The sequence below is a fragment of the Sarcophilus harrisii genome, chromosome 1 (genome assembly GCF_902635505.1).
Source record: "Sarcophilus harrisii chromosome 1, mSarHar1.11, whole genome shotgun sequence".
NCBI classification, from domain to species: domain Eukaryota; kingdom Metazoa; phylum Chordata; class Mammalia; order Dasyuromorphia; family Dasyuridae; genus Sarcophilus; species Sarcophilus harrisii.
The window spans coordinates 702,312,073-702,337,703 of NC_045426.1; the positions used below are offsets into that span (position 1 = coordinate 702,312,073).

The 25,631-nt window shown below is 40.8% G+C and overlaps 1 protein-coding gene across 1 annotated transcript in view; it reads left to right on the forward strand.

Moving 5' to 3' along the window:
* The window catches only part of MYO18B (myosin XVIIIB), a 305,294-nt gene that overhangs the window by 191,543 nt on the left and 88,120 nt on the right, over window positions 1–25,631 (forward strand). The window contains exons 34-38 of the mRNA XM_031948810.1: window positions 7,774–7,887; window positions 9,037–9,153; window positions 10,527–10,610; window positions 11,450–11,587; window positions 11,925–12,110. Coding sequence (XP_031804670.1) covers window positions 7,774–7,887; window positions 9,037–9,153; window positions 10,527–10,610; window positions 11,450–11,587; window positions 11,925–12,110 — 639 coding nt within the window. The remainder of the gene's footprint in view (window positions 1–7,773; window positions 7,888–9,036; window positions 9,154–10,526; window positions 10,611–11,449; window positions 11,588–11,924; window positions 12,111–25,631) is intronic.

Genomic DNA, 25,631 nt, shown 5'->3' on the forward strand with positions numbered 1-25,631 from the left:
CTGCAGTCTTTGCCCACAATGCAGTGCAGGAGAAAGAGAGCCCTGGATTTGAGGTCAGTGGGTCCAATTTCAAATTCTGGCCTAATTCCATGACTTTGTGTCTCCAAATCAAAGGGTGAAGTATAACTATCTCAGTAAGGTGGCACCTACCTGGGCACATGGGGGAGGGAGCTGTTCCAGGGATGGAATGGATACAATATTTCCATAATTCTCAGGGCTTCCCGACCCCCTCCATGTCTCAATATAATTCAATTCAGTTCAATTCAATTTAAAAAGTATTTAAATGCTTGCATAGATAAGGCACTGGGCCTGACATCAGGATGTGAAGAGTTCAAATCCTGTCTCAAATACTTTCTAACTGTGACAGGTTGCTCTCTCAGTCACATTTTCTTCATCTATAAAATGGGGATAATAATCACATCTCCTGACAGCTAGGTGGCTCAGACCTTTATTGGCTGTGTGACTCTGGGTAAATCATTTCATTCTTTTTGCCTGAGTTTCTTCATCTGTCAAGGAAAAGAGAAGAAAATGGCAAAAGGAGAAGACTCAGGGAGGGACAAGGTAACTGCTTTCAAATATTTGAAGGGCTTCACAGGAAAGAAGGATCAGATCCCACCTTTGCATCTGTGGACAAAAGTAGGAACAATGGTCCAGTGTCTTTTGCCACGAAAACTCAAAATAAATCATGAAGCGTCAGACATGGTTCAAATGTGACTGAACAATAGAATATCAATCACACTGAATACATAGTAAGAATCAAATGAAATGAAATTATATTGTAAAATATTTTACAAATTTAGATCACTATAGTAATGCTAGTTATTGCTTCATCCCCAGCTAGGTACTAGGGATAAAATGAGATAATTCTTGCCTGCAAAGAGTATGCAATGGGGGCAGAGGGAAAGTAATAGGGTGCGTACTCAGATGAATAAATATAAGATACACACACACACACACACACATACACACACATTCTGCAAAGTTAATTCCTGGGGGTAGGGATGCTGGAGGGATGCTCCCCCATAAGGGAATCCAGAATGGTTTCTTATAGAAGCTGCTCCTTGAGCTGAGTCCTGAAGGGAACTAGGGATTCCACAATGCAGAAGGACAAGCTCCTTTCCAGGAAGAGTCATCACATGTGCAAAGTCATGGAGAGAGGAGATCGAAAGTCTTTGGGAAACAAGTGTTGATGACTATGATGACTATGAAATTAAAAAGTATGAGCTGTTTCTTGTTCATTGGGAGGAAATTTCTCCAAGGAAAACCCCACTTTTTATTTTGCATATTTTTATGTTTATTTATTGGGTTTTGCCATTCTCTCTGCCTCCCCCCCCCCAAAAAAAAGGAAGACTTTTGAGGGCAGGGACTCTTGTTTTGCTTTGTTTTTGAGGCCCCAGTACCTAGTCCCAGTCTCCAGAACTTGGGGCAGTTTGGAACTTGATAAATGGTTGTTGAATTGAACTCAATGGAACTGAATTCCCCATGTACTTTGGCCAGGTGAGAGATTACAGCAGCTTCATCCACGGGCCGACTGGAGATAAACGAATATCATTTCAGTAACACTTTCTGAGGAACTGAACCAGCCAGTGGCCCTTTGTTGTCACACCCGACTTCCTTGTGACTTCCTTGCCTGGAGGCGATCCCAGGGAAGTCATTTTTAAAGAAATGGGCAATATTCTGCTGACAGTCATGAAGGATTTGATCTCAGCCCTGACATAATCTCCTGTATTACTTCATAAAAATGTCAATCAAGCTGTTTCAATATGGAAATAATGTGGGGTGAGTTATTCTAGCACAGGGTCATCTATAATGGAAAAACCAGCCAGACAGAAGCCTATATTTCTTCCAGCTGAAGAAGTATAATGAATGGGAACCTTTAATGCTAAGTATTAAGCTCACTTGTTGGTAGCTCTAATCCTGCCCAGTAGGTATTATGGCGGCTTTGGGACTGGTCCCACTCAGCAAAATTTCATTCATTTCTGGGGCTTTGGGAGTTTTTGTCCTTTCAATTCACAGAATCTCAGAGTTGATAGGGGTTCCAGGTTTATTTAGTCTAATTGATATATAAACAAGCAATGTCCTTTCGATATTCAAAGTGTAATCAACAAAGGGGAGTGAGGTGACAAAATAGAAAGTGTTGGACTTGGAGTCAGGAAGGCCTGAGTTCAAAACATGCTTCTGTCACTAGCAAGTCACCTAACTTGTCTGCCTCAGTTTCCTTAACTGTAAAATGGGGATAATAATAGCATCTACCTCCCAGGGTTGTTTTGATGATCCAAAGTACTTTGCAAATCTTAGAGTGTTGTGCAAATATTAGCTACGGCTTTAATATTATCTCTTAACACAAGAAAATGTATTGGAGTCATTGTCTTTGGAGATAAATGGAGACAAAACTCTTTGGAGAGTTTTCATGGAAGAGCTGGCTTCAGAATCAGAAAGTTGTGTGTTCAAGAATTGCCTGTGTCTACAGCATGTCTATGTCTGGCTAATCATTTAACCCCTCAGTTCCTGTGTCTAAGACTCTGTTAATGGGAAGTTGATCTGCTTTTTGGAGAAGACAATCGCTCAATGGAAGTTGGGTACATCAGTGAAATCACAGAGACCTGCGAGGATGTGCCTAGAATTTAATTCAATTCAACAAGAGTTTTTTAAATGCCTACCATACCATGTAAAAAGCTCTGAGGATACAAAGATTGAAAAAACTCTTTCTCTCCCCTTTACAATCCCACAAGGGGGCTAAAGGTTGTTTCTCTGCTGCCTCTGTTGCTGTTTGCTTTCTTCCTAGCCAAGACCCATTTTCTTCATTGTTCGGCTTTTTCTTGTGCCCCAGAAATCAGATGATGGGTTTCATGAGCAATGTCAGAGGATTATAGGTTTTGAGCTGGGAAGGACCTTGAACACCATTTCATGCACTCACCTCATTTCAGAAGAGGGGAAACTGAGGGGAAGGAGCTCACACATGAAGTGGTTGGGGTGTAACTCAAGCTTTGATGTCCCAATGGACTTTCCTGACACCAATGACATATCAGGTTAGATTTTTCTGAAAGAGTGAGAGGAAGCATGGTGGAGATGCTGAGCTCAAAGGAAGGTAGCACTGCCAAGTTGAAAAGACCAACATGGAGGTCAGAAGACTCCAGCTTAAATCTAGGTTCTTTTATTTATCTTGGGCTCTTCTGGAGCGAGGAGACTTGCAATTAAATTCTCACTCACACTTATTACCCATAGGGTCTTTAGTAGCTGCTTGGAGGTCCATTTTTCATCTACAAAGTGAAAGATTTACTGAATGGCCTCTAGTGTCCCTTCCATCTTTTATTCAAGGACTATGATGGTCTTTCTGGGACTCAGTTTCCTCATTTGTAAAATGGGCGAGGGATTGAGCCAGTTACTCCTTAAGGTCCCTTCTACTTGCAAATGTAAGATCCATAATTCTTCCCATCATCCCTCAAACAGAACATGGAGGGCTCTCTCCTTTACATTAAATGCTGACTTTTTTTAGGTTACTGGAGAGAACCAAGGCCAGACACATCTTAATTTTTTGCCAAAGTAGAAGAATATTCCCTTATTCAGGGCACCGAGGAAGGAATTCAGCTGCAGAGAAAGCAGGCAAAGCTCCTAGCATCTAATTTCCTCTGGAGATTAATCTGTGACGATGCAAATGACCACCTTCTGCTTGAAATTATTTTCCCCAGAGTCTCTCAATCACCCCTAATCACCCAGGGAAGTGAACCCCCAAGTTCTAATCTCAGAAAACGTGCTGTTCTCAACTGGACAAACATAATGTCTGTGAATAACAAGTTGTAAAATTCCATTGATTTTCACATGAATAAGAGATAGACAAAGACAAAGAGAAACAGTGAGATGGAAATTCAGAGAAAGGGACAGAGATGATGGCTTATAGGAAAAGTGACAGACAGAAACAGACAGATGACAGAAATGGAAAGAAATAGAGACAAAGACAGAGACAAAGACTGAGAAACAAAGAGACAGACAAAGCCAGAGAGAAAGAGGGGTAGAGACGACGAATTGGACAGGCAAGAGATTTTGTTGTACACGCATCCATATATGTGTGTAAATTCTCACTACAGCATTCCAGTATTATGAATCATCGTATCATATGTTTAGAGGTAGGAAGGGACCCCAGAGATCATTTAGTTCTCTCTCATTTAACAGATGAGGAAACTGAGACACCGAGATGAGAATATCACTTGCATAAGGAGTTTAAAAGATCATAGGTTATACTTCTAAGCTAAAAGAGACATAGAGGTAACTTAGTTCTTTCATTTTAAATAGGAAACTGAAATTCAGGGAGATTGTCACTTGCCCAAAGTGCTAGAAAGGAGCTTCTAGTCCGGCCTAGATCTCAAAAAGATCCCCTCTTCAAAATCTCCAACAACTCCCCAGGACTGAACATTTTATATTTATCGTTAGGAAGGTTTTTCTGACATGAAGATGAAATTTGCCTTTATAGAACATTTCTCCTCATCCATGGCAGCTTCATCAATGGAACCCTCTTCCCTCCATCAAAGGAAGGCTTCCTTCCTTCCTCTCTCCTCTTGATTTCTTTCCCACTCCTTCCTCATCCATTTGTCATTTTCTCTTCCCAAGACCACAGGGATGATGATCTCTCATTGCTAACCCTTAGGCCGATATATCCAAGCCTTCTTTGTCCTTTCACTTTCCTCTTACTGTATCCTTTCCCACCCCCACAAATAATGATTCACCTATAGGCAAAGTGTCACCAGGTTTTGTCTGTAATGCTTCTTGTCCAGTCACTTCTACCAGATTTTTCCTTTCACCCCCATCTCTTTGTGTACCTTTCAAAAGAAGTCTCTTATTGATCTCTCTGTTGTCACTCTGCTGCTGTTGCTGTCTTTGTCAGCTGCTTTTCTTCATTCCTCCTGCATTTTGGTTGTTTGAGAAGCAAATAACGTCTTCTATTCTGCTTTTCTTTCTAAAAATGTTTCAGACTCTTTGTTGTTGCACGTCCATCTTTTATCCTGTAGAGCTAAGTTCAGATTAGCAGGATAGATCACCCTGGACTGCATTCTGAGCTCCGGTGCCCTTCAGAAGACATCATTCCATTCCCTCCTCCTTTTTCTAGTGGGTTCAGAATAGTCTTGCATTGTTTGAATGTCCTTTTCTTTGTATTTGAAGGTCTTTGTCCTGATGGCTTGGAGAACTTGTTTCTTAATTGAATTGTTAAATTTAAACACTGTATGGCTTGTAGTTTGAAGTCTTGGTTTTTTCCCTTTTCTTTTTCTGGAGATGAACTATGGATTTCCAATTGAAATTTCATTTCAATGTTCAGCAATTCTGTGTAGTTCTATTTTTTCGTTCATTTATGTTTAACATGTCATTATGTCATGTTAAGGTTTTTTGTCTTGTAGTGGTCTTCCAGAAGACCTTGTGATCCTTTGATTGTCTATGCATTTTGTCATATATATATATATATATATATATATTACAGATATATATATACACATATATAAATACTTGTTCTACTTGCATAAGGAACATTTTTCTTTGATTATTTTTTGCTTCTTTTCTTCTAGATTATCCTTCATTTCTGTATATTTTCATTCTCCATCTATTGTTCTCTTTTGTTTCTTTGGCATGGCTTGTCATTACAGATTTTTTTTCCTATTCTGCTCATTACTTTTGCTGTGCAAAGCATAAATTCTGCTTTCATAATTTTTATTTCTCTGTCAAATATCTCAGGGACAGTGTGCTATGGTTTCATGCTTTCCCAAAACTCCACAGGCTCCTCATTCTCATCAAGTTTTGGATCATTTTCCTTTGTTTTGCAATATTTACTCATGGATGTCTAAATTAGTTTACTAAATTTGGAAGCCATATTTCCTTCTGTTGTTAATATTTCCCCTTGTGATTTATTTGCTTATTTTCAAGGGCTTTGAGTTTTTTTTTCCTTTCTGAGATCTCTAGTAATTTCAGTCTCTCTCCATCCTACCAACTCATTTTTTCTCATTCACTTTGTGACACTCTCTCTGTTGGTGGCTATTTTCCTTGGGGGCTGAATCTCAAAGCATTTCAGCCTCCTTTCACATTGACTAATTCATGGTTCACCAGCCTTGGTCTCTGTTCCAACTGACTTTTGTGTAGTCAAAACTGGTCCCAGCTGGGTGCTTTGCTCTTTCCCTCAGGCTTGCTGAAGTGCTGGACAGCTTCTCCACCTCCAGTTTCTTGTCCTGTTCCTTCTAGTTTTTTGGCCTTACCACCAGCAAGTCAGAGTTTGCAGCGCTGTTTCAATAGGTCTGCCCTGGTTCCAGCTCTGCTGGTGTTACAGGGTTGTTGGTTTGGAGCTTTGCCACTCTAGTACTATGGGGTTGTGGCCTGAAGGCTTTTGCCCCCAAGGGGCTTTGGCTACCCATCTATCTGTCACTAATTTCCACATTCTGGAGCCGAGTCTCAGGCACTGGGAAGAGAGAGGAAAGATGGGGATAAGGGAGGGGTGCAATGGACAGAGTGCTGGACCTGAAGTCAGGAAGACTCATCTTGCTGAGTTTATATGCAGCTTTAGACACTTTTCTAGCCGTGTGACCCTGGGAAGTCACTTAATCCTATTTACCTCAGTTTCCTCATCTGTAAAACGAGCTGGCGAAGAAATGGCAGACAACTCCAGTGTCTTTGCCAAGAAAACTCCCAATGGGATCACAAAAAGTTGGACGTGACTCAAAATGACTAAACAAAAAGAATTCACTACTTGCTGAGTTATATCTATGGCCACCTGGGCCTCTTTCAGTTATAATTCTGTGATTCTTAGTTTTAATTTTCTTGTTTATAGAAATGGGCTCAATATCAGTCCCTACCTCACAGATTTGTTGTGAGAGCAAATGGTGTACCATATATTATTATATTAATGTATATTATATATATATGTATAACATATACATATATATAGTGTTTTCTCTACCCTAAAGAGATGTAGAAATGTTAGATATTATTTTATTTTAGCCATTTTTTTGCATATGAGTAAACTGAGACCCAAATGGGTCCCTGGTCACCCAACCCAAGTCCTATCTTCCATTACCTGCGAGACTTATAAGTAATTATCATGACCCTGCCTCCTTCCCCAGCCTTCTCTTCCCAAATGTCTTCTTTTTTTCCGACAGATCCTCCTATACCATAGCCTCCCAAGTCCTTTAAAACTGGTGTTTAATAAATGCTTGCTGATTGAAGGGACTTGTCCATGGTGTAAAAGAAAAGCCTTAGTCAAGTCGAACTCAAACCCCGCTTCCTTTTCTCCATTGGAAGGACTCCTTCCTCGCCTGTCTGACTTTCTGGACAGACGGCAGGAGTAGGGACCCGCCTCTTGGGGGGAGACAATGCTGGTTTTGCTCTCAAGAACCTGATGGTTTTTAAAAGGTTCCATTTTCACAGTGAGTGACAGCCACTGGAGCAAGGCTTCCTTCAAGAGCCATGCCCAACCTCATTTGCAGCTTTATTTCATGGTGCAGTAACCATTAAATCGAGAGCCGTTTTGACTGTAAAATAGAAACTAACTTCCGTGAGGGCAAAATAATTTTTTTTCAATTGCACTACAATGTAATTTAATAGGTGAAAACACTCAAGAGTTCACCGTAAATAATGTTGCCGGTGCAAGGCGGGCCGGGAATGGGAGGGAGTTAATTTGAGGAGGCAGCTTTGGCAATTGGGGTCCACTGAATCTCATGGTGGTCTCTCCTCTTCCCTTTCCTCACCCCCACCCCCATTTTATCTCCCCCTCCCTCTCTCCTTATTGCTTTCCTGATACAGCTACAAGAAAGCGAGGCTAAGTGTGCAGATGCTCAGAACACTCAGAAGCTTCTGGCCCTGGACCTGGAGAACATGCACAGTGAACTGGAAAACATCACCAGGAACAAGAATCTGGTAACTCTAGCCCCGTGCCCGGCCCCCAGTGCCTGCAAGCATTCACACACTGTGGAAGGGACTTTTGAGTGAGTCCATCTTGGAACAGCCCATTGCCCATTGGTCTGGTCCCTTCTAGGCCTGAGGTTGTAAATCTGTCAATGCAACGCTGTACAGTGAGAAAGGAGAGGAGGCTCCTGAGGATGTCATTGCATATATATATATATATATATATATATACATATATATACACACACACACACACACACACTATACATTCATATACAGTATATTTTTATATTTTATTTATTTATTTATTTTTTACAATGTATTTTTGCCAGTCCTTCTCTGAGCTCTACAGAGTAAATAGTAAATAGAATTGAGCTGGGAGCCAGGAAAGTCTTCATTCAAATCTTGTCTCTGATGCATCCAGGACATGTCTTAAGACTGAGACTGGAAGCAAGACTGAGAATTTACGGACCTACATTGGTGGAGGGAGCTTCCTCATTTGGGGGGAAATCCCAGGCCCTCTCCCCCTCTGAGGTACAACATGGGGTGCTGGGGGACAACAACCCTATCAGGCTCTCCAGAGCTTTGTCAATAGAGTTTGAACTCTGGAAGGTCCTGGCAGCAGAAGTGGTTGCCAAGTACAGAGCTGCTTATCGCCAGTGGGCAGTCCATAGTGAAGGATGCTTTGGCCGTGAGCAAGAAGGAGACACGGGCAAACACACAGAGTTGGGCTTCTGGAGTAATAGTGGCGGAGACAGGAAAGAAGGCCGAGGGTGCTGAGAATCATTGGCTTTAATCCCTTATGACAACGTTTTAAAAAGAGGGGAAAAAACATCTGTTTGACCAACAGATCAAGCAGGTCTCACATTTTCTGCAGAGCTCCATACCCACAGACTACCACCTTTGCAAAAACAAACAAACAAACAAAAAAACAAGAAAGGACGTGTATTCTTATACATCTTCTTTTTTCTGTTGGGGGGCTAAGCTTGGCCACAATATTGAGTTTTGCTTCCAACACTTATTTTAAAGGGCAGGAAGCTGCACACAGACAAAAGGGAAGTCCCCAGCTGCCAGCTCCCTCACCTTGCCTCCCCTAGCACCCCTCAATCCTAGTCTCACTTGCCTTGTAATCTCAAGAGCACCCCACCTTCTTCATACCAGGTTGATGAGCAGCTATATCGGCTGCAGCTGGAGAGAGCTGATCTCCTGAAACGGATCGATGAAGACCAGGAAGATCTGAATGAGCTGATGAAGAAGCACAAGGAACTCATCGCCCAGGTAAGAAGGCTCAGCCAGATTTCAGGGTTTCCAGGCATGGGTGCGTGGATATTTGGGAGATCTCAAGGCTTCCGGGTGTGGATGGATGGATATTTGGGAGATCTCAGGGAGATTCTAGGAGAGATTCACAGAGCCCAAGACCCCAAAGGATGCAGATATGCACCATGTTTGCAGGAAGGAAGCAAACATTGGTTAACTACCTAACATGTTCCAGGCACTGTGCTAAACACTGTACAAATAGAATCTCAGCTGATTGTGGCAACAATCCTGTGAGGTAGGTACTGTTATCATTCCCATTTCACAGTCAAAGAAGTTGAGGTAGACAGATGTGAAGTGATATGCTCATAACTAGTAAGTATTAGAATCTAGATTTGAATTCAGATCTACCTGACTTCAGGTGCAATATTATATCCACTACATTATATCACCTGGCTGAATATCATCTAATCTTTCGATTACACAAAATCCATTTTCATTTCTCTCTGTGTTATTTTTATATTCTTCCTTTTTGTCTCATTGTCTCTTTCTCTATCTCTCTTTATTCTCTCTCTCCTCTACTCTTTTTGTTTTTCTTTTCTTCCCTTCCTTTTTTCTTCTCTCCCTCTCTCTCCCTCTCTCTCTCTCTTTCTCCCCTCCCTTCCCCTCCCCTCCCCTTCTCCCTCTCTTTCCTTTCCATTAATATTTCAACAAACATTTATAAAGCTATGGATACATGCAAGATATTATCCTGGGTGCTACAAACACAAAAACAAACAAGAAACTATATCTTCCCTCATAAAGCTTAGAGTCACCTGCAATGGTCCTCTTTAAGTTAGCTCGTAAGTTGTGTTTCTAGTATATTGAGACTCTTATCATCCTTTGATTTTATGGACTATGTGCTAAAGCGAGGGATTATTGCCACCTGGTCATGGACTAAGATGCCCTGAATAAGCCATCACCTCTCCGAGTCTCACCTTTCTCCTAGGTTCCAATTAAGTACCAAGAGCTCATCACCTTTTTTTCTATCATGTACTTCTTTGACAAGCAATTTGGTGAAACCTATGGACCACTCAGAGTTATGTTTTTAAATGACTAAAATGCCTAGGATTACAAATAAATAAAAGTTTACCCTTCATGTGTCCCAGACACAGGTAGGTGGTACAATGGATAGCGTTAGGCCTGGCCACTGAAACTTCCTAGCTGTGTGGCTCTGAACAAGTCACTCAGTTTCTCTGTTCCTCAGGCCCTTGATCTATAATTTGTGGATAATAATCCTTCCCTCACAAGGTTCTAGTTCTGTTTATAAAGATCGTGGATGGGGTGAGGAGGGAGAGAGGTGGGCGGCCTGGTTTGCAGCCCGACTCTCTGTCCTGATGGAATTTTGTTCTTGCCAGTCTTCCCAAGACATCGTGCAGATTCAGGAACTGCAGCTGAGCCTGGAAGAAGCAAAGAAGGAGAAGCAAAGTCTGCAAGAAAAGGTAAGTTTCCCCTCTCCTCAGCCCTGGAACTCGGGCTGCTCTTGGGATAGGAAGAAAGAGGCGAGGAAGGTGGGCTTTCGACAGCCAGGCCAGAGGAGCTAAAGTGACTAAGGACAGAAAATCTGCTCTAGCCAAATTGTCTTAAGCAGCTAATCAGTCAGACAAGAGTACGTTTTATTGCCAGATTCAGATACCCCAGACCATGGCACGAAACACACGACAACTGGAGTTCTCTCCAGGCGTATTTATATGCCCGCCTGTATTTGCATTTATGATCAGTATTTGCACAGATTATGTGGCTCGCCCATGAATTTGTAGATGACACAAAGCTGGATGGGATAGTAAGTACACTGGAGAATAGTATCGCTATGTCCCTCCCCCACCAAACAGCAACAACACATAAGAAAGACCTTGGTGGGCTACAGTTGAACCTAAGATGGATGTGAATGGGGGAAAATGTAAAATATTGAGCTTCAGTTCAAAAAAATCAACTTTGCCAATTAGGGGAGATCTAGTCCACCCACATTTTGCCTGAAAATGATCTGGGGTTCTTAATGGACTCCAACATCCACTGCCCCATAGGATAGATAGCTAAGTCAAAGGCTAATGCATTCTGGAGAATCATTGCACGCAGTGGAGTGCTGGTTAGGCAGGCTCTGCTTTTCTCTGGTCAGACCCTAACTAGAACATTAAATATTGGGGAGTTGGTCATGGAAGGTGGGAGCAGACGGAACAGAGCACTGTACCCACATATTTGCTGTGTTTCTGAGTTGAAAATCTGGGGAGTTCCCAGCTAACTGATGGTCTCTGATTTGCTCTGATACCTTACCTGGCACCAGCTGCACGTTGCACTTTCTCGCATTGAGCACCTGGAGAAGACGACGGTGGATCGCAACATAGTCTGCCGCCAAGAAGCATTAATCTGTGACCTGGAGAACAAGCTGGAGTTCCACAAAGTCCAGATTAAGAGATTTGAGGTGGGGCCTGATTGTTGCCTTAAAGACTCTGATAAATTGTAGAATGTAGCATCAATGTCCAGAGATGAAGACAGAGGCTGGAATACTTTTTTTTTTCAGGAAGCTTATCCTCTCATAAATGAGGGATCTCTCTCTCTCTGTATGTGTCTCTGTGTGTCTCTCTGTGTGTGTCTCTCTCTTTGTGTCCCTGTGTCTCTGTTTCTCAGTCTATTCTCTCTTTTTTTCTCTCTCTCTCTGTGTTTCTGTCTCTCTCTGTCTCTTTTTCTCTGTCTGTCTGTGTCTGTCTGTCTGTCTATCTCTCTCTTTCCCCTAACATTCAGATGTTCCCCCCCCTCAGGTTCTGGTGATTCGACTTCGGGACAGTGCAATCAAGATGGGTGAGGAGCTGGAGAAGGCAGTGAGCTCTGAGACTGAGCAGAAGGAGTCCTGCCTGTATTACCAGAGGAGGATGGAGGAGATGAGAGCAGACATGGCCGAGCTGATGAAGCAGGAGGCAGAGACCAGCCGTCGGTGCCTTGACCTGGTAAGTGGAGACGTATGCTTCCCGGGTCCTGCTGATGAACAGTCACCTCCATATACATCCTCAACTCAACATTAATGGACAATCATTAAGCCTAGGCCCCAGGGATGCAAAGGCAGGAATGAAACAATCCCTACCCTCCAAGAACTTATGATCCCCTTGGATATTGGGGTGAATGTTCCCAGTAACTATGTGTCCTCAGAACTCTGGAAAGGGAGGGCCCCAAGTAACTGGAGGGATGCAGCAAAGAGTGATAAGGAATATTTTACAGGCCATTGCCGAAGTCTCCCTTGTGTCATCCAGGATGCTTTTACCTTTGACAAGTTCCTGGGGCAGGAATGGTGGTGGGGAGGGGAAGGAGTTGGGAAGGAATTGGATTGCTTTTTGTGTGAGCCCCTGGTCACAGCAGAGAACTGAGGTCTTGGGAAGAGTCTGGATGCCCCAAACCGTTACCTCATGAACTCTCATGGTTGTCTGGGAAAGGCGGACAAGCTTTGTTTCAGAGATATGAGACAGGAAGGCTCGACATCCCAGGGATCAGGCCTGGCCCATTGGGCTCAGGCTGGGTTTTGTCTTGGTGAGAATTAAGCGTGGACTCAATCAACTAATCGATAGATCATTTATTAAGCACCTAGTATGTGTCAGGCACTCAGTCAGGCAACAAACAATCATTTTGAAGCTCTGTTGTGCCAGGCACTATGCTGGGGGCTGGGGATACAAAACTAAAAAATATAAAGCAAGAAATAGGTCCTTTTCTCAGGATGCTTATATCCTGTCAGGGGAATTGAGGAACGCAGATAAACAGATCCAAAAATATATACGGTATAAATGCAAAGAAAGCTCAGAAGGAAGGCACTGACAGTTGGAGGAGATGAAGTGCCCTGCTTTTGGAGGGGGGGGCGTGGATTGTGATATACAAGAAATAGAAAGTATATGTTTGGCTTACCTCTCCTCATGGGCCATCTGTGGGGCTTTCATTAAGGGAGAGAGGGATCAGGAGAAGGATCCCTTCATTAAGGGAGAGACCTCTCGAAGATCTGAGCAAGCTTTGTTATTTTTAGAGCACTGATCAGTGCATGTTCTTTTCTCATCCTTCCCCATTCTTCTAGTTTCACTTTGGTACTGCTGGCAATGGTGGAGACACTTGTACAAGAGGGACTGAAAAAGCCAGGACTTTCTTCTAAGCTTTGTCTGTTCCAGGGTGGCCTTCTGCTCAATCTGGGATGTAGAATGTCAGTTCCTTAAAGAAGGGATTATTTAACTTTTGCTTCCTATAATTCTTCTCATTTCAGAGGTGCTACATGAGAAGTATCAGATGCACCCTTGTTATATTCATTTTTAGACACTTGAAACAAGAAAAGACTTAGTTTTTTCTAGCTCATACTTCATAATTTATCTAAATCACTGTTATAAAAATTTATTGGCAGTTTAAAGACTTTTCTAATAACAAATAAAATATTGTCCTGCCTATTATAATCATATGTGTCAAATGATGCAGGTTGCACCTTCAAGGTATTCTTAAATTCTGATCCTTCTAGTGTGAATTCTGAATTCAGTGAAATTGCCAGCATCTAGATCTGGGCTATTTGTCGTCACGCTGTGTAATTAACTTTTAAGAAAATAAGTTGTGCTATGAGAAGTAAAGTAGCTTTGCATCTGTCATTCACCCATCCATCCACCATGAAACATAATATCTAAAAATAGGTAGATGATAAACCAGGTCAGATCACATCTAGAATATTGTAGCTCTGGGATTTATCTCAAACTAAGAAATTTCTGCCATCCATTGAACCATTTATCTTTTCATCCACCATGAAACATGGTATAAAGGAATAGATAGGTGGTAGCAGTGCCATTATCTGCACTGATCAAAACATATCTCATATTTTTCCCAACCCTGGGACATAATTGAGGCAAAGAAGCCCCATCCATCCATCTATCCATCCATCCAAGGACTATGAAACATAATATCTAGGAAATACACTGGATAAATTCAGAGGAAAGCAGCCAGGTTGGTGAAGGATCATGTTATATTTGGATCAAATGAAAGACCTGGGGATATTTAGCCTTGGAAGTACGGGAATTAGTGAGTAGACAATAACTGTCTTCAGGTATTTGATGGGCTGTCATGTTGAAAAGGAATTAGACTTGATCTGCTTATTCCCAGAGGGCAGACTAATGACTTAAAAGTTGCAGAGAGGCAAATCTGGTTTTTATATAATGGAAAATTTGCTGATAATGGTTGTTGTTCAGTAGTTTCAGTAACGTGCTACTTGGAATGGGGTTTTCCATGACCCCATTTGGAGTTTTCTTGGCGAAGATTTGCCATTTATTTCTCCAGCTCATTTAATAGATGAGGAAACTGAGGCAAACAGGATGAAGTGACTTGCCCAGAGTCACCCAGCTAGTGTCCGAGAGCAGATTTGATCGCAGGAAGATGAGTCTCCCAACTCCAGGCTTGGTGCTCCATGCACTGTGGTGACAGCTGGTTGCCCTTTCTGATGACTGGAGCTGTACTAAAGTGGAAAGCTTCTTTGGGAGGAGATAGTAGTTTTGTCATTAGAGGGCTTGCTATGGAGGGGATTCTTGTTTAGATATGTTGGACTAAGTGGCCAATGGGGTTCATTAGCATCCTGAGATTGTATGATTTTAAACAAATACTAACTGCTCTAAGGATAGAAAGAATTCAGCCACAAAGAAACAGAGAAAGAAAAACACAGATACGTTTCTTTTTTATTGGCAAAGAACTTGAAATTTAGATAATGTTCATCCACTGGGAGATGAACAAATGAGATCCTATTGTGCCATAAGAAATAATAAATGGGAGAGTCAGAGAAACCTGGAAAGACTTGTATGAACTGATGAAGAAAATGAAGGGAACAGAACTAGGAGAATAATTTATAGAACAACAGCACTACTGTAAAGAAAAAACATTTTGAATTACTTTAGAACTCTGGTCAATGCAGAGACTAACCACAATTCCAGAAAAGCCATGTTGGATTATGCTGCCCATATTCTGACAGAAATGTGTTGGACTTAAGATGCAGACTGGGACATATTATTTGACGTGGTTAGTTCAGAAATTAATTTTGCTCAATGACGTATATTTAAGACAGCTTTATTTTTTCTTTTTTCATGGATATGAGGAAGTACGAAAGAAGGGAAATAAATTTTAGTTTATTTAAAAATACAATTAACTGTTTTGGAAAAGTTACTCCCTGACCTTGACATTAAAAAAAAGTCTAACATCCCTTTGTCTTTGAGGAGTGTATAATCTAGTAAAGTAACATATGTAGAGGATAATCAAATATGAATGCATGTGATAAAATAGACATATGACAAGACATATGCGGACTCAAATAAGAGGAGATTATAGAGTATGTATACATATATATTCATGCGTGTATATATATATGTATAGTGTGTTAGAAAAAGCCGTGGGCTGAAAGACAAGATACTTGGGTTACAGATCCAGCTTTACCCCATTTTTTGCTCTGCAACTTTGAAGTCCCTTTCTCTCTTTGAGCCTCATCTGAAGCTCCATAACACAAAGGGGTTGAGCCAGGAAAGAATCTAAGATTCCTCTTCAAAAAAATCTATATTTCTTTTGTCTTAAGACAACAGCAAAAAGAGAACATGATGATGTTGATAAAAATGACCAAAAGTAAGAATAAAGGATGAGGATATAGGGCATTTCCTTACTGGGAGTCTGAAGACAGGTCTGGGTAAGGAGAGTTCTAAATCATGATAACTGTAATCCGTGTCTGAATCTGTGACTTCATCTGTATCGATAATTCCCTGGTGTGGAAATTCTGCCCTACCACCACTCCATCCTGAGATACAGATAGGCAATTTGTCTATAACTGCGGGTAGATGGTGTTAGATAAAGTGCTAGATCTGGAGTCAGGAAGACCTGAGTTCAAATCTCTCCTCAGACACTTAATCATTGTGTGACCTTGTTCAAATAACTTTATCTCTTTCTGTCTCAGCATTTGCCTCCCAGGGTTATTAAAAAGATAAAATCTGATAAAATTTGTGAAGTGTTTTTACAGAAATGCTGTTATTATTCTTGTTATTATCCTGTCTAGGGATACTAAAAGATCCAATAATTTCCCTAGGATTACCCAGCTAGTACATATCCTGTCTTCTCAACTCTAAGAATGGTCCATCTGCCTATGAAAGTCATCTGTTTTTATAATAATAATAGTAATATAAATGATGATGAAGATGATGGCAATTGACATTTCTGAAGCCCTTGAAATATTTCAAGAAGCTTTCTTGAAAACATCTCCATTTGAAGTTGATCACACGGATATTATTATCTCCACTTGTTAGGACAGGAATTTGAGAATTAGTGAATTGTCCAGTCATCCATTGCTAGCTGTAATCTAACTGGGGCTCCTAACCCTAGATCCAATATTTGTTCCAATGCATCTGTTCCGACGCCAAGATTCTTTCCATGACATCCTGCCCAATGGGCATTGGAAACAAAATGGCAGGGACATATCCAATCATAGGATGATTGATCTAGAACCAAAAGGGATCTCAGAGGTCAGAGATCTAGGACAGCCTCCTTATTTTATAGACAAGAAACCCTAAAATGGCCAATAAGCATTTATTTAGTAGATTGGAAGTCCTGAAATCGTCAATAAGCATTTATTTAGCACCTACTATGTGTCTGCTCTAAAGGAGTTCAGAGTCTAGTTTACTTCCTAGGACATACAAAGGCTAGGATTTAAACCCAGGTCCTTTGTTTCTGAACCATGCTGTGATTCTGTGATAACCAGGTCTCCTGGAAAATCCTAGTCTAGTTCCCAGCACCTCCTTAAAAGCTCCTGGATCCCAATCACTGTGTCCTTTTTTTCCTGTCACAGGTGTCAGAGACAGGTTGCCCTGAGAAATCACCCTCCTTTGAAAGGCTGAGAAATATCACAGGGCCCTGGGATACAGTTTAGAAAAGAACAAAGAAGACAGATGTTGATGAATTTTTACTCTTCCATTTCTGCCCACTCCTTCCCTGGCCAAGTACATTTGTCACTGTTGGTTTGAGCGTGTTGTTTCATGTGACTGATTTACAGATTGTGCCATGGTGCCACCATGTCCCCATCACAATCCATTACCCCATCAATGAAACTTTCCTTCCTGGAAAAAGAAATAAGAAAGAAGCTATTTCCCCATTAATTTTAGCAAATGTACTATTGCCGGTGACTCTACTTGCCATTATGGAGAGAAATATTCTGGTCTTAAATCATCCAGCCCCTTCATCATCCTGGTGCTGGGACGTTTTGCCCTTGGACTAATTGGATGTTCTTTTGAGAGCCCTGGGAATGCATTATTTCTGCTCTTATCCCCTGCCCTGCTCCTCTGCTCCCACCCAAGGTCTTGCTCAAGGTCACACAGGCAGGGATCAGAAAAACCAAGATTCCAACCCAGATCTTCAGCTTCAAAACCCAACCCTCTTTCCATCGGGCCATGTCGCAATTCAACCCCAAAGTTTAAGGGGATCTGGGAAATCCAGAAAAGGATGATGATGAGGAGTTTGAGGAGTCTTGGGCTTGAACCCTTTCTATCTATGTGACTATGGGAAATCATTTTTGAGCTTCAGTCTCATCATCTATCAAATGAGGATCATGATATATGGAATAGTTGTCCCTCCCCACCAGGAAGAACAGTTTTTTGACTTGACAACACTGTATGAATGTCAGCTCTGATGGCAGTGAAAATGAGTGATGATCTGAACAGTGTTCTCATGGCGGAATGGTCAACTAGCTCATCACTGCCCAAATAGGGAGGCAAAAAAAATAATATGATTAGATCTGTCCCCAAGTGGAATTACTCATAGAGTTGTTCATCACTGGAGGTATCCTAGAAGAGGTTAGGAATCCATTGATCAAGAGTATTTTATCAATAATTCAATCAATTGATGAACTTCTATTAAATGTACTTGCCAGCTACTGGACTGGGCACCAGGCACAAATCTCTGTTTTCAAGAAGCACAAGTGTATATAGACAGAAGGACCATGACAGCATGATGCTATGACATGCAGGTGAATTGAATTTAAGTAAGGGAAGGCTGTGCAAATAAATAGAAAGAGAATACATAACTTCTGCTTCAGGGAAAGCAAGATGACCCCCAAGGCTCTGTGATTTGTTTGTTTCTAGTATGGTGGCCAGATTGCCTTTTCAACCCATCCACAGATTCACTGATGGATCCCAAGAATCTTCCTCCAGTGAAGGAATCGGGACCCTGTTTAGTTCTAGCTCAAAGATTCTTTGATTCCCATTAGCTCGCTCTCTTAAATCTTGGACTTTTTTGGGGTCATAGAACTAGAAATGGGAGGGGGCTCAAAGATCATCTAGTCTGAACCCTTCATTTCACAGAGAAGGAAACTGAGGCTGAGAGGGATGGAATCTCTCACTTATTTTTACTCAGAAAGTGTCGGGGTTAGGAGTGAGTCTCATTCTTCAGACCCCAAGATATTTTGTTTTGTTTTGTTCTCCAACCCGCTGTCTAGGTTGATCTAACTTTGTAAGAAAATTTAAGGGAAAGTTAGGAGATTCAGGTGGATTATATCCTGGTGTCTAGAGTTTAGGATGTCAGCATAGTTGTGAAGGTTTATTTTCTTACTCCTCATCAATGGGAATAGCCTGAAGCTGGCTCTTGTCTGAAATGGGTCCCCCAGCTAATAAGTGTCTGAGGTAAAATTTGAAATCAGGTTTTCCTGACTCTAAGTCTAACAGCCTGACATTTATAGTCAATTGTCTATCTGTATTTGGGATGAATTTCTGTCCCCAGGAACTTCCCCATGCAAGAACCAAAGTCAGAGGTTCAGATAAATAGTCATCTTGGAAGTTAGACCCAAGTCATCCTATGAAAATGGTGCTCACTGGCTAGATTTGGGCTTCCATTTCCTTGTGGACTTGAGTAATTGTAACCAGGATGGAATAGGGGAAAGGTGGCACTTAGTTTAGAGCAGCATGGAGCAATAGTTAGGGTTCCTCAAGCACAAATCACTAGGAATCTTTAAAAAAAGATGAATCTGATCATTCAGCAGCAACGCCGGCTTTGGAACCTTCAAAACTATCTGTGATAGTGATTTGTCTTCTGGAAGTCTGCACCTAGTGTTTATGTGAGGATGGGTAATATTTCAGGCACCATCTAAACTTTGCAGGAGCCTCTCCTCCATCACTGTCCCCAGGCTGGAAAGGGCTTTGAATGTCAAACAGAGCTCTCCATATTTGCTCCTGAGGAGGTGTTGGAGCTTAATGAAATGGAGTGGGCTGTGACATATTCAAATTTGGGTTTCACTTTCTTTGTCAAATGAGGGGATTGGACTAGATGGTCTCTGGGATCTTTCCAGCTTTAAATTTGTGGTCTATGATCATATGATCCCCTTTAGAAGCAATATCATTCCAAGAACAAGATGGTGGGCAAGTCTTGGAGGAATGGTCATGTGGAGCAATACAAAATGGCCCAGGTCTATGATTCGTGGAGAATTATATCTTTTCCCTTTTTCTTACCTTCTTCCTTTGTGCAGTGAAGGTTTTAGCCTAAGATTCTGTGACTCTTAACATGGAAAGTGTACCCGTTAGCCTAATTTCACTGGGGACCTGCTTCAATCTATGAATTGAATTTTTGGAGGGGGATGCAGATGCTGGGGAACAGAGCTGCACAATGGTTAGTGTCCTGAGGTCAGTGAACAGCGACTCTTCTCTCTTTCCCATCTTCACCTTTGAGCCCCCATCAGAGCTGGGAGTGCAAAGCTGATGCTCAGACATTTGTTGGCTCCAGAAATAAAAAACCAAAACCTATCTGCCAGGTCATTAGTGCTTGATAATTTCAAATTTCTTCATACACAGTAAGCCATTTGTTTTCATAATAACCCTAAGAGCTAGGCAGTTTGGATATTACTACCCCCATTTTAGTGATGGAGGAACTGAATTCAGTAGAATAAGCATTCAATGAGTATCTACTGAGACTCAGAAAGAAGTGACTTTGTACCAAATTAATTCAGCAAGTATTTACCAAGCGCTTACTATGAGGTTCAGTTGATATGTGGGTGATCAGAGACATCCAATTTTGAATCCTGTTTTAGTCACTTAAGAATAATTTGACCCTGAGCAAATCACTTAACTCTAGTCTTGTTTTTTTCACCTGTAAAATGGGGATTATAAAAGCACCCATCGCAAAGAGTTATAAAGGTAAATGAGCTAATACTTGTAAAATACTTTGTACACTGTACAGAACCACATAACGTCAATTATGATCATTTTTATTGCTGCTGTGGTCATTATATATTCCAGGCACTATGCTAAATGCTGGATTTTGTCATTGTTCAATCATTTCTGTAATGTCCAAATCTTTATGATCTAATTTGGGGTTTTCTTGGCAGACACTGGAGTGGTTTGCCACTGCTTTCTCCAGCTCATTTTATAAATAAGCAAAATGAGGCAAATGGGGTGAAATAGCATCTCCAGGCTCACACAGTGAGTATTTGAGGCCAGATTTGAACCTAGATTTTCTTGATCCTAAGCACAATGTTCTATTTATTCCATCACATTGCTGTTCTAAAAATAAATATTGCATCGGACTTGCCTAAGATCATATGTTTTGTAATTGACAGAGCAAGAGTATAATAAGCTCCTTAAAGGCAAGAGTTTATTTTCATGTTAGTCTTTGGATCCCCAGCAGGATATCTGGAATACCGTTGGTCCTTAACTTAATTAATGTTGCTAATTGGTTGATGAGTGAGCTCTGACTCCAGTTCCATTTTTTTTTCTATACCTCACTCTTAAAAAATATTTTAAGAGAATATTCAGCTTTGTCGAGGACAAAAGTCTCTGAATATGGAATTTGGTTCAAATGGTCTCTCTGCCTTTTTTTTTTTTCACATGACCTTAGCCAAATTATCTCATCTCTGTGGGCCTCAGTTTAGTTGTCTTATTACACTTTAAAAAAAGGTCCTATGGCCCTTAGAAGATGCGTTAGTGAGAGAGAAAGCTGAGTGCTAAAGGAAGATGAGATCGGTCTTAATTGCGGAATATCAAGAAAGCGGTTCTTCCCAAGGATCACCCAGTCATGGGCTCCCAGAGACCTAGAGGCTACTTCACAGAAGTGTCTCATACCAAGCAGAACGGAAGCCATCCCTGCAGACTGTGTAGTTTTAATAATGTTTAAATAAAACATGGCGGCATGGCTGTGATCTTCACACCCGGACTGGCTTGTCAGCCGGCTGGGTGAGATCATAAATAGTTAATAGACAACCACTTATGGCCCTACTTCTGTTAAATCCAACGTAAATTATAAATGGCCCATGAATTATTCACTTGGCATTACTTTGGGCCAATTTTTCACCCTTGGGGGAAGAAAAGAAATGAAAAGGAGTAACCATTCTTGCGAAATGGGCAAAAGGGTTCATTTTCATGTTCCAGAAGAGTCCAGGGCGCTTTTGATTTCCTTGTATTGGACATATACTCTGTAAGACAAAAGTCTTCATTAAATGAGAATTGGGGCATTAAGGTCAACAGTGGGTGACCTTGACTGTGGAATGATTCCGTAGGCCAGGAAAGCACAATAACCTGTTTTGTTTTGTTTTTTAAAAGCTGGCTGCCCCAAGCTTCCCAGTCCCCACAGCTGTCCATAGTCCCCACCTTTGCAGGTGTCAGGATGTCACAGGATGTCAGAGTTGGAAGGGACCTCAGCAACTGTCTGGCCCAGCTCATACCTCAACAAGAACCTTCTCTACAATATACTGGGCATCCATTGTCGGTTGAAAGTCCTCCAATAAGGGAGAACGTGTTATATTAAATTGCTACTGCCTCACTTAAATGCAATCCATTCACAAGTCAAGACATTATCCCGTGAGGCCATTCTCTTCAAAAACAAAGGATGAACAGGAACAACTACAAGCTATTACCTACTGAAGATGGTATTTTAGGTTACGCTAAAAGGAACCTCAGAAGCCAACTCATCCAACTTCCTAGTCTTATAGATATGAAAACAGAGAAAATGACTTGCTGAGGGCCAGACAATTAGGAAGTATTTGATGCAGGATTTGAATTCAAGTTTTCCTGACTCCTGGTCCAGTATTCTATTTACTACCCACCCATTACAGTCCATTACACTTCAAGACAACTTTGATTTTCAGATGGCATTCTCATGCCCTGGTTCATCTCATCCATTTTCATCCTTCCCAGAATTCATCGCCCAATCTCAAAACACAAACTTTGAACCCACAATGTGAGGTCTTATATTCAGAGCTCAAAGTATTTTTTTGCGTGTGAATAGATGTGAATTTTCAAGTATAAAAGTGAATTATTTTCCTTGGGAATTGAGGTATTTAAGAAGACATTCCATATGGAGGGCATTTTCGGCCAGAGGCAGGGTGTAAATAACACCTTTTATGGTCCTCCCGACAGAAGATAGCTCTCCTAATTACAGCCGTGTTATCACAGTGTGATCAGGAATGGCACAACACATTAGAGACTTCATGTTTACAAACTGTTTTCACTTGCTGGTCTTAATGATCCCTATATTCTGACTGAGCTGACAGTTGAAATGTAGGGAATTTATATACTTTGGTTTTTAACAGCTGGATGGGGTCCTTCTTGTTTTTTCTTAAAGTTCTTCCATAAATGAAGCATGGTCTTTGAAGGAATTGTGGGTGGCAGGGGCAGGTTGGTCTGCAGGAAAAAAGCCCTGTCTTTGGAGCTAGGATTTGATAGGTTTGCTGCTTATGGTGGGAAGGCAGCAAAGTTGCTTCCTCTTGAGATAATGGTATTGCATCTCTAGGTATCAAGTTTGTTTTCTGTTCCAAGGGGATCCTACAGAACAATGTTTTTCTTCTAGATATTCTTGAGAGAGAATGAGAGCAATTGGATGTGCAGGGAAGAGTATCAGTTATTTAAGAGTTATTTTTTCTACATATTGTGTGGGGCGAAATAAAGGCTGTCCTATACATGATATACATTGCTAACCGGAGTGCTTCTATAGGAGTTAGGGACCTTTGAAACCCATACCTGTGGATGTCGAAAGAGAAATTATATTCTGAGATTTCCTAAAATGAACTCTGGAAGGGGGCAAAATAGCCATGATTTTTGGGTCCATCCATAAGACCAAACCTTATTCTATATAAAGCTGCATATATTGGATCTCATTTGCCCAACTGTAAAATGGGAGTAATGACTCCCTCTCAGGTTTTTCACCAAGAGGAGTATTTTAGAAATAAGTGAGATTACTTGAGTAATTCTTTTCTTTACTGGCTAATAGTCCTATCCAAATTTTAGCAGAAACATCATCTCATCAAATGAGTTCCTTTAGGATAAGATATCTCAACTATTCAATTTATTATCAATAATGCACCTAAGGACTAATTGGCTCTCTTACTTCTCTGACTCACAGATTTGTTTCTCAGTTGAAAACAGACCCTGGAGCTATGAATCAGTGCCTACAGATGCTAATACCAATTACAAATAATGTTCTGGCTGGAAAGACTAGAAGCCAAGGGGACAGATACTAATCTCGTCTCTCCGGAGACTTCATCTATTGAACTTTTGTCGCTTGGTACTTGCTGGGAATTAGAGTAACTTGCCACTGCAAAGTTAATTACTTAATTTAAAAAAATATTGATGATATGGTGCAGGTGTACATTAAATTATTCAAATAAACCTACCCAAATTGAGTTAATTGGGTTATACTCCATATAATCACGTTTGGGGGATTTGTAAAGGTTAGTCTGCCAACTGACAAGAGATCTGTTTCGGAGAGAGATTGTTATAGAAAAGTGAAGTTTGAATTTTTTAAAAAGCAATTTCATAGTCTACCTAGAATATTGGGTTCGGTTTTAAGACCTGCACTTTAAGGAGGACGTTCACGATCTGGTGTGTGTTCTAGGATTTTTACCTTGGAGGATTAAAGACTCAGAGGGTATTTGATAACTATCTTGGTATGGAGATGTCCCTTGAAAGCGAGATGAAAGCAGGGATTTGCTAGTAAATGTTTAACAATCAATTCCATAAAAACAATACATCCAAATATATATTTTAAGCTTAATCTACATTATTGAGATTTTCAATATTTCTTAAGTCAAAAAACAAAAATAAACTGCTAAGTCAAGGCTTGATTTTTAGCATTTGCTGATTTCTGTGAAGTAAATCTCTATGTTGCTCAGTTTTAAAATTAATCAAGATGGGATGTAGAAAACAGAGTACAAAGTCAAGTTGTGCAGATCAGTTAATGAGTTAACAATACTAGAGACTTCATCTCAAAATATGTATCTGACATGGAATAGCGTTTTGGGGGGGCAGCATAGTGTAGTGGAGAGTGGAGGGTATTTGGAGTTAGGAGAGATCTGGGTTTGAAGTCTATGGACTATATGATTTACATAAATAAGATACTTTCTTCCTTCTGAGCCTTGGTTTCCCCATTTATAAAATGAAGATAATAATACTTGTTATAAATTTAAATACTTCATTATTTCAGAGTATTTCAGAGGTATGTAGCTTCAGCTTCATCTATGTGACATTTCCTCTGCTTATGCAGATGGCAATCCTTCTGTGACTTAGTCACTAATCTCTAAGCAAGACTGTTCCTGAGAAGTTCCTTCCTCCTCGGTTAGCATGTGTTTAGCCTTTATCACTGAGCCAAGCTGGTCCTTTAGTAATGATAGTCATTACCAAGCCTCTCCAGTTGGGTGGAGCTTCTAAGGCTTGTTTTCCACTGGCACAGCCTTTGGGGACTCAGGGGTCACCTATATGGCACAATGACATCTCTGTTAGACACAGTCTTAAACTGAAAACAAACCTTAAAATGGTATGGAAATTTGAGCTACTTCAAAGATTTTCCTTTACAATTGCACATACAATTAAAAAAATTATACTATTTTAAAATTAAATAAATTAAATTATATATGAAATAAAAATTTTAAAATAGGATAACTAAATGAATGAAAGACATTGGTTAAATACTTACTGTGGGCCAAGCGCTGGGAATACAAATGTAAGAGTTAGACAGCCCTTGCCTTTAAGGAGCTTCCATTCCAACAGAGGACACAACTTATAAAGGTGATTGGTGGCCAAGAAAAGGTTTAGGAAGTAATAAAAGGACTTAGTAGAATTGTAGGCAGTCCATTAACATATCCTTTACAGAGACTGTGGGAGAAATGAAGAACTATAGACTTAGGATTAGAAAGACTCTTAGAAGTCATTTAGTCTATACTTTAGTTGAACAGGGGGTGAAGAGACTACCACTGTGGTCACACAGGAAATTGCATAATTGGCAAGGGAATTTGGTGTCTCAGACCACCCATTTCCCATGGCACCATTTGCAACTTGGCCAAGGTGAACAAGTGATGAATGGCAGAGCTAGGTCTTAGATCCAGGTCCTTTGACAGTGTCACCCAATTCTGATTTTGTCATCAGTCACTCCATTATATTGTTCTGGTCTAACCTGTTACTCGCTACAAGAATCTCTTCTCCAGATTCCTTGGCAGATGGATTTCTAGCCTTTGTTTTAAGGCTTCCACA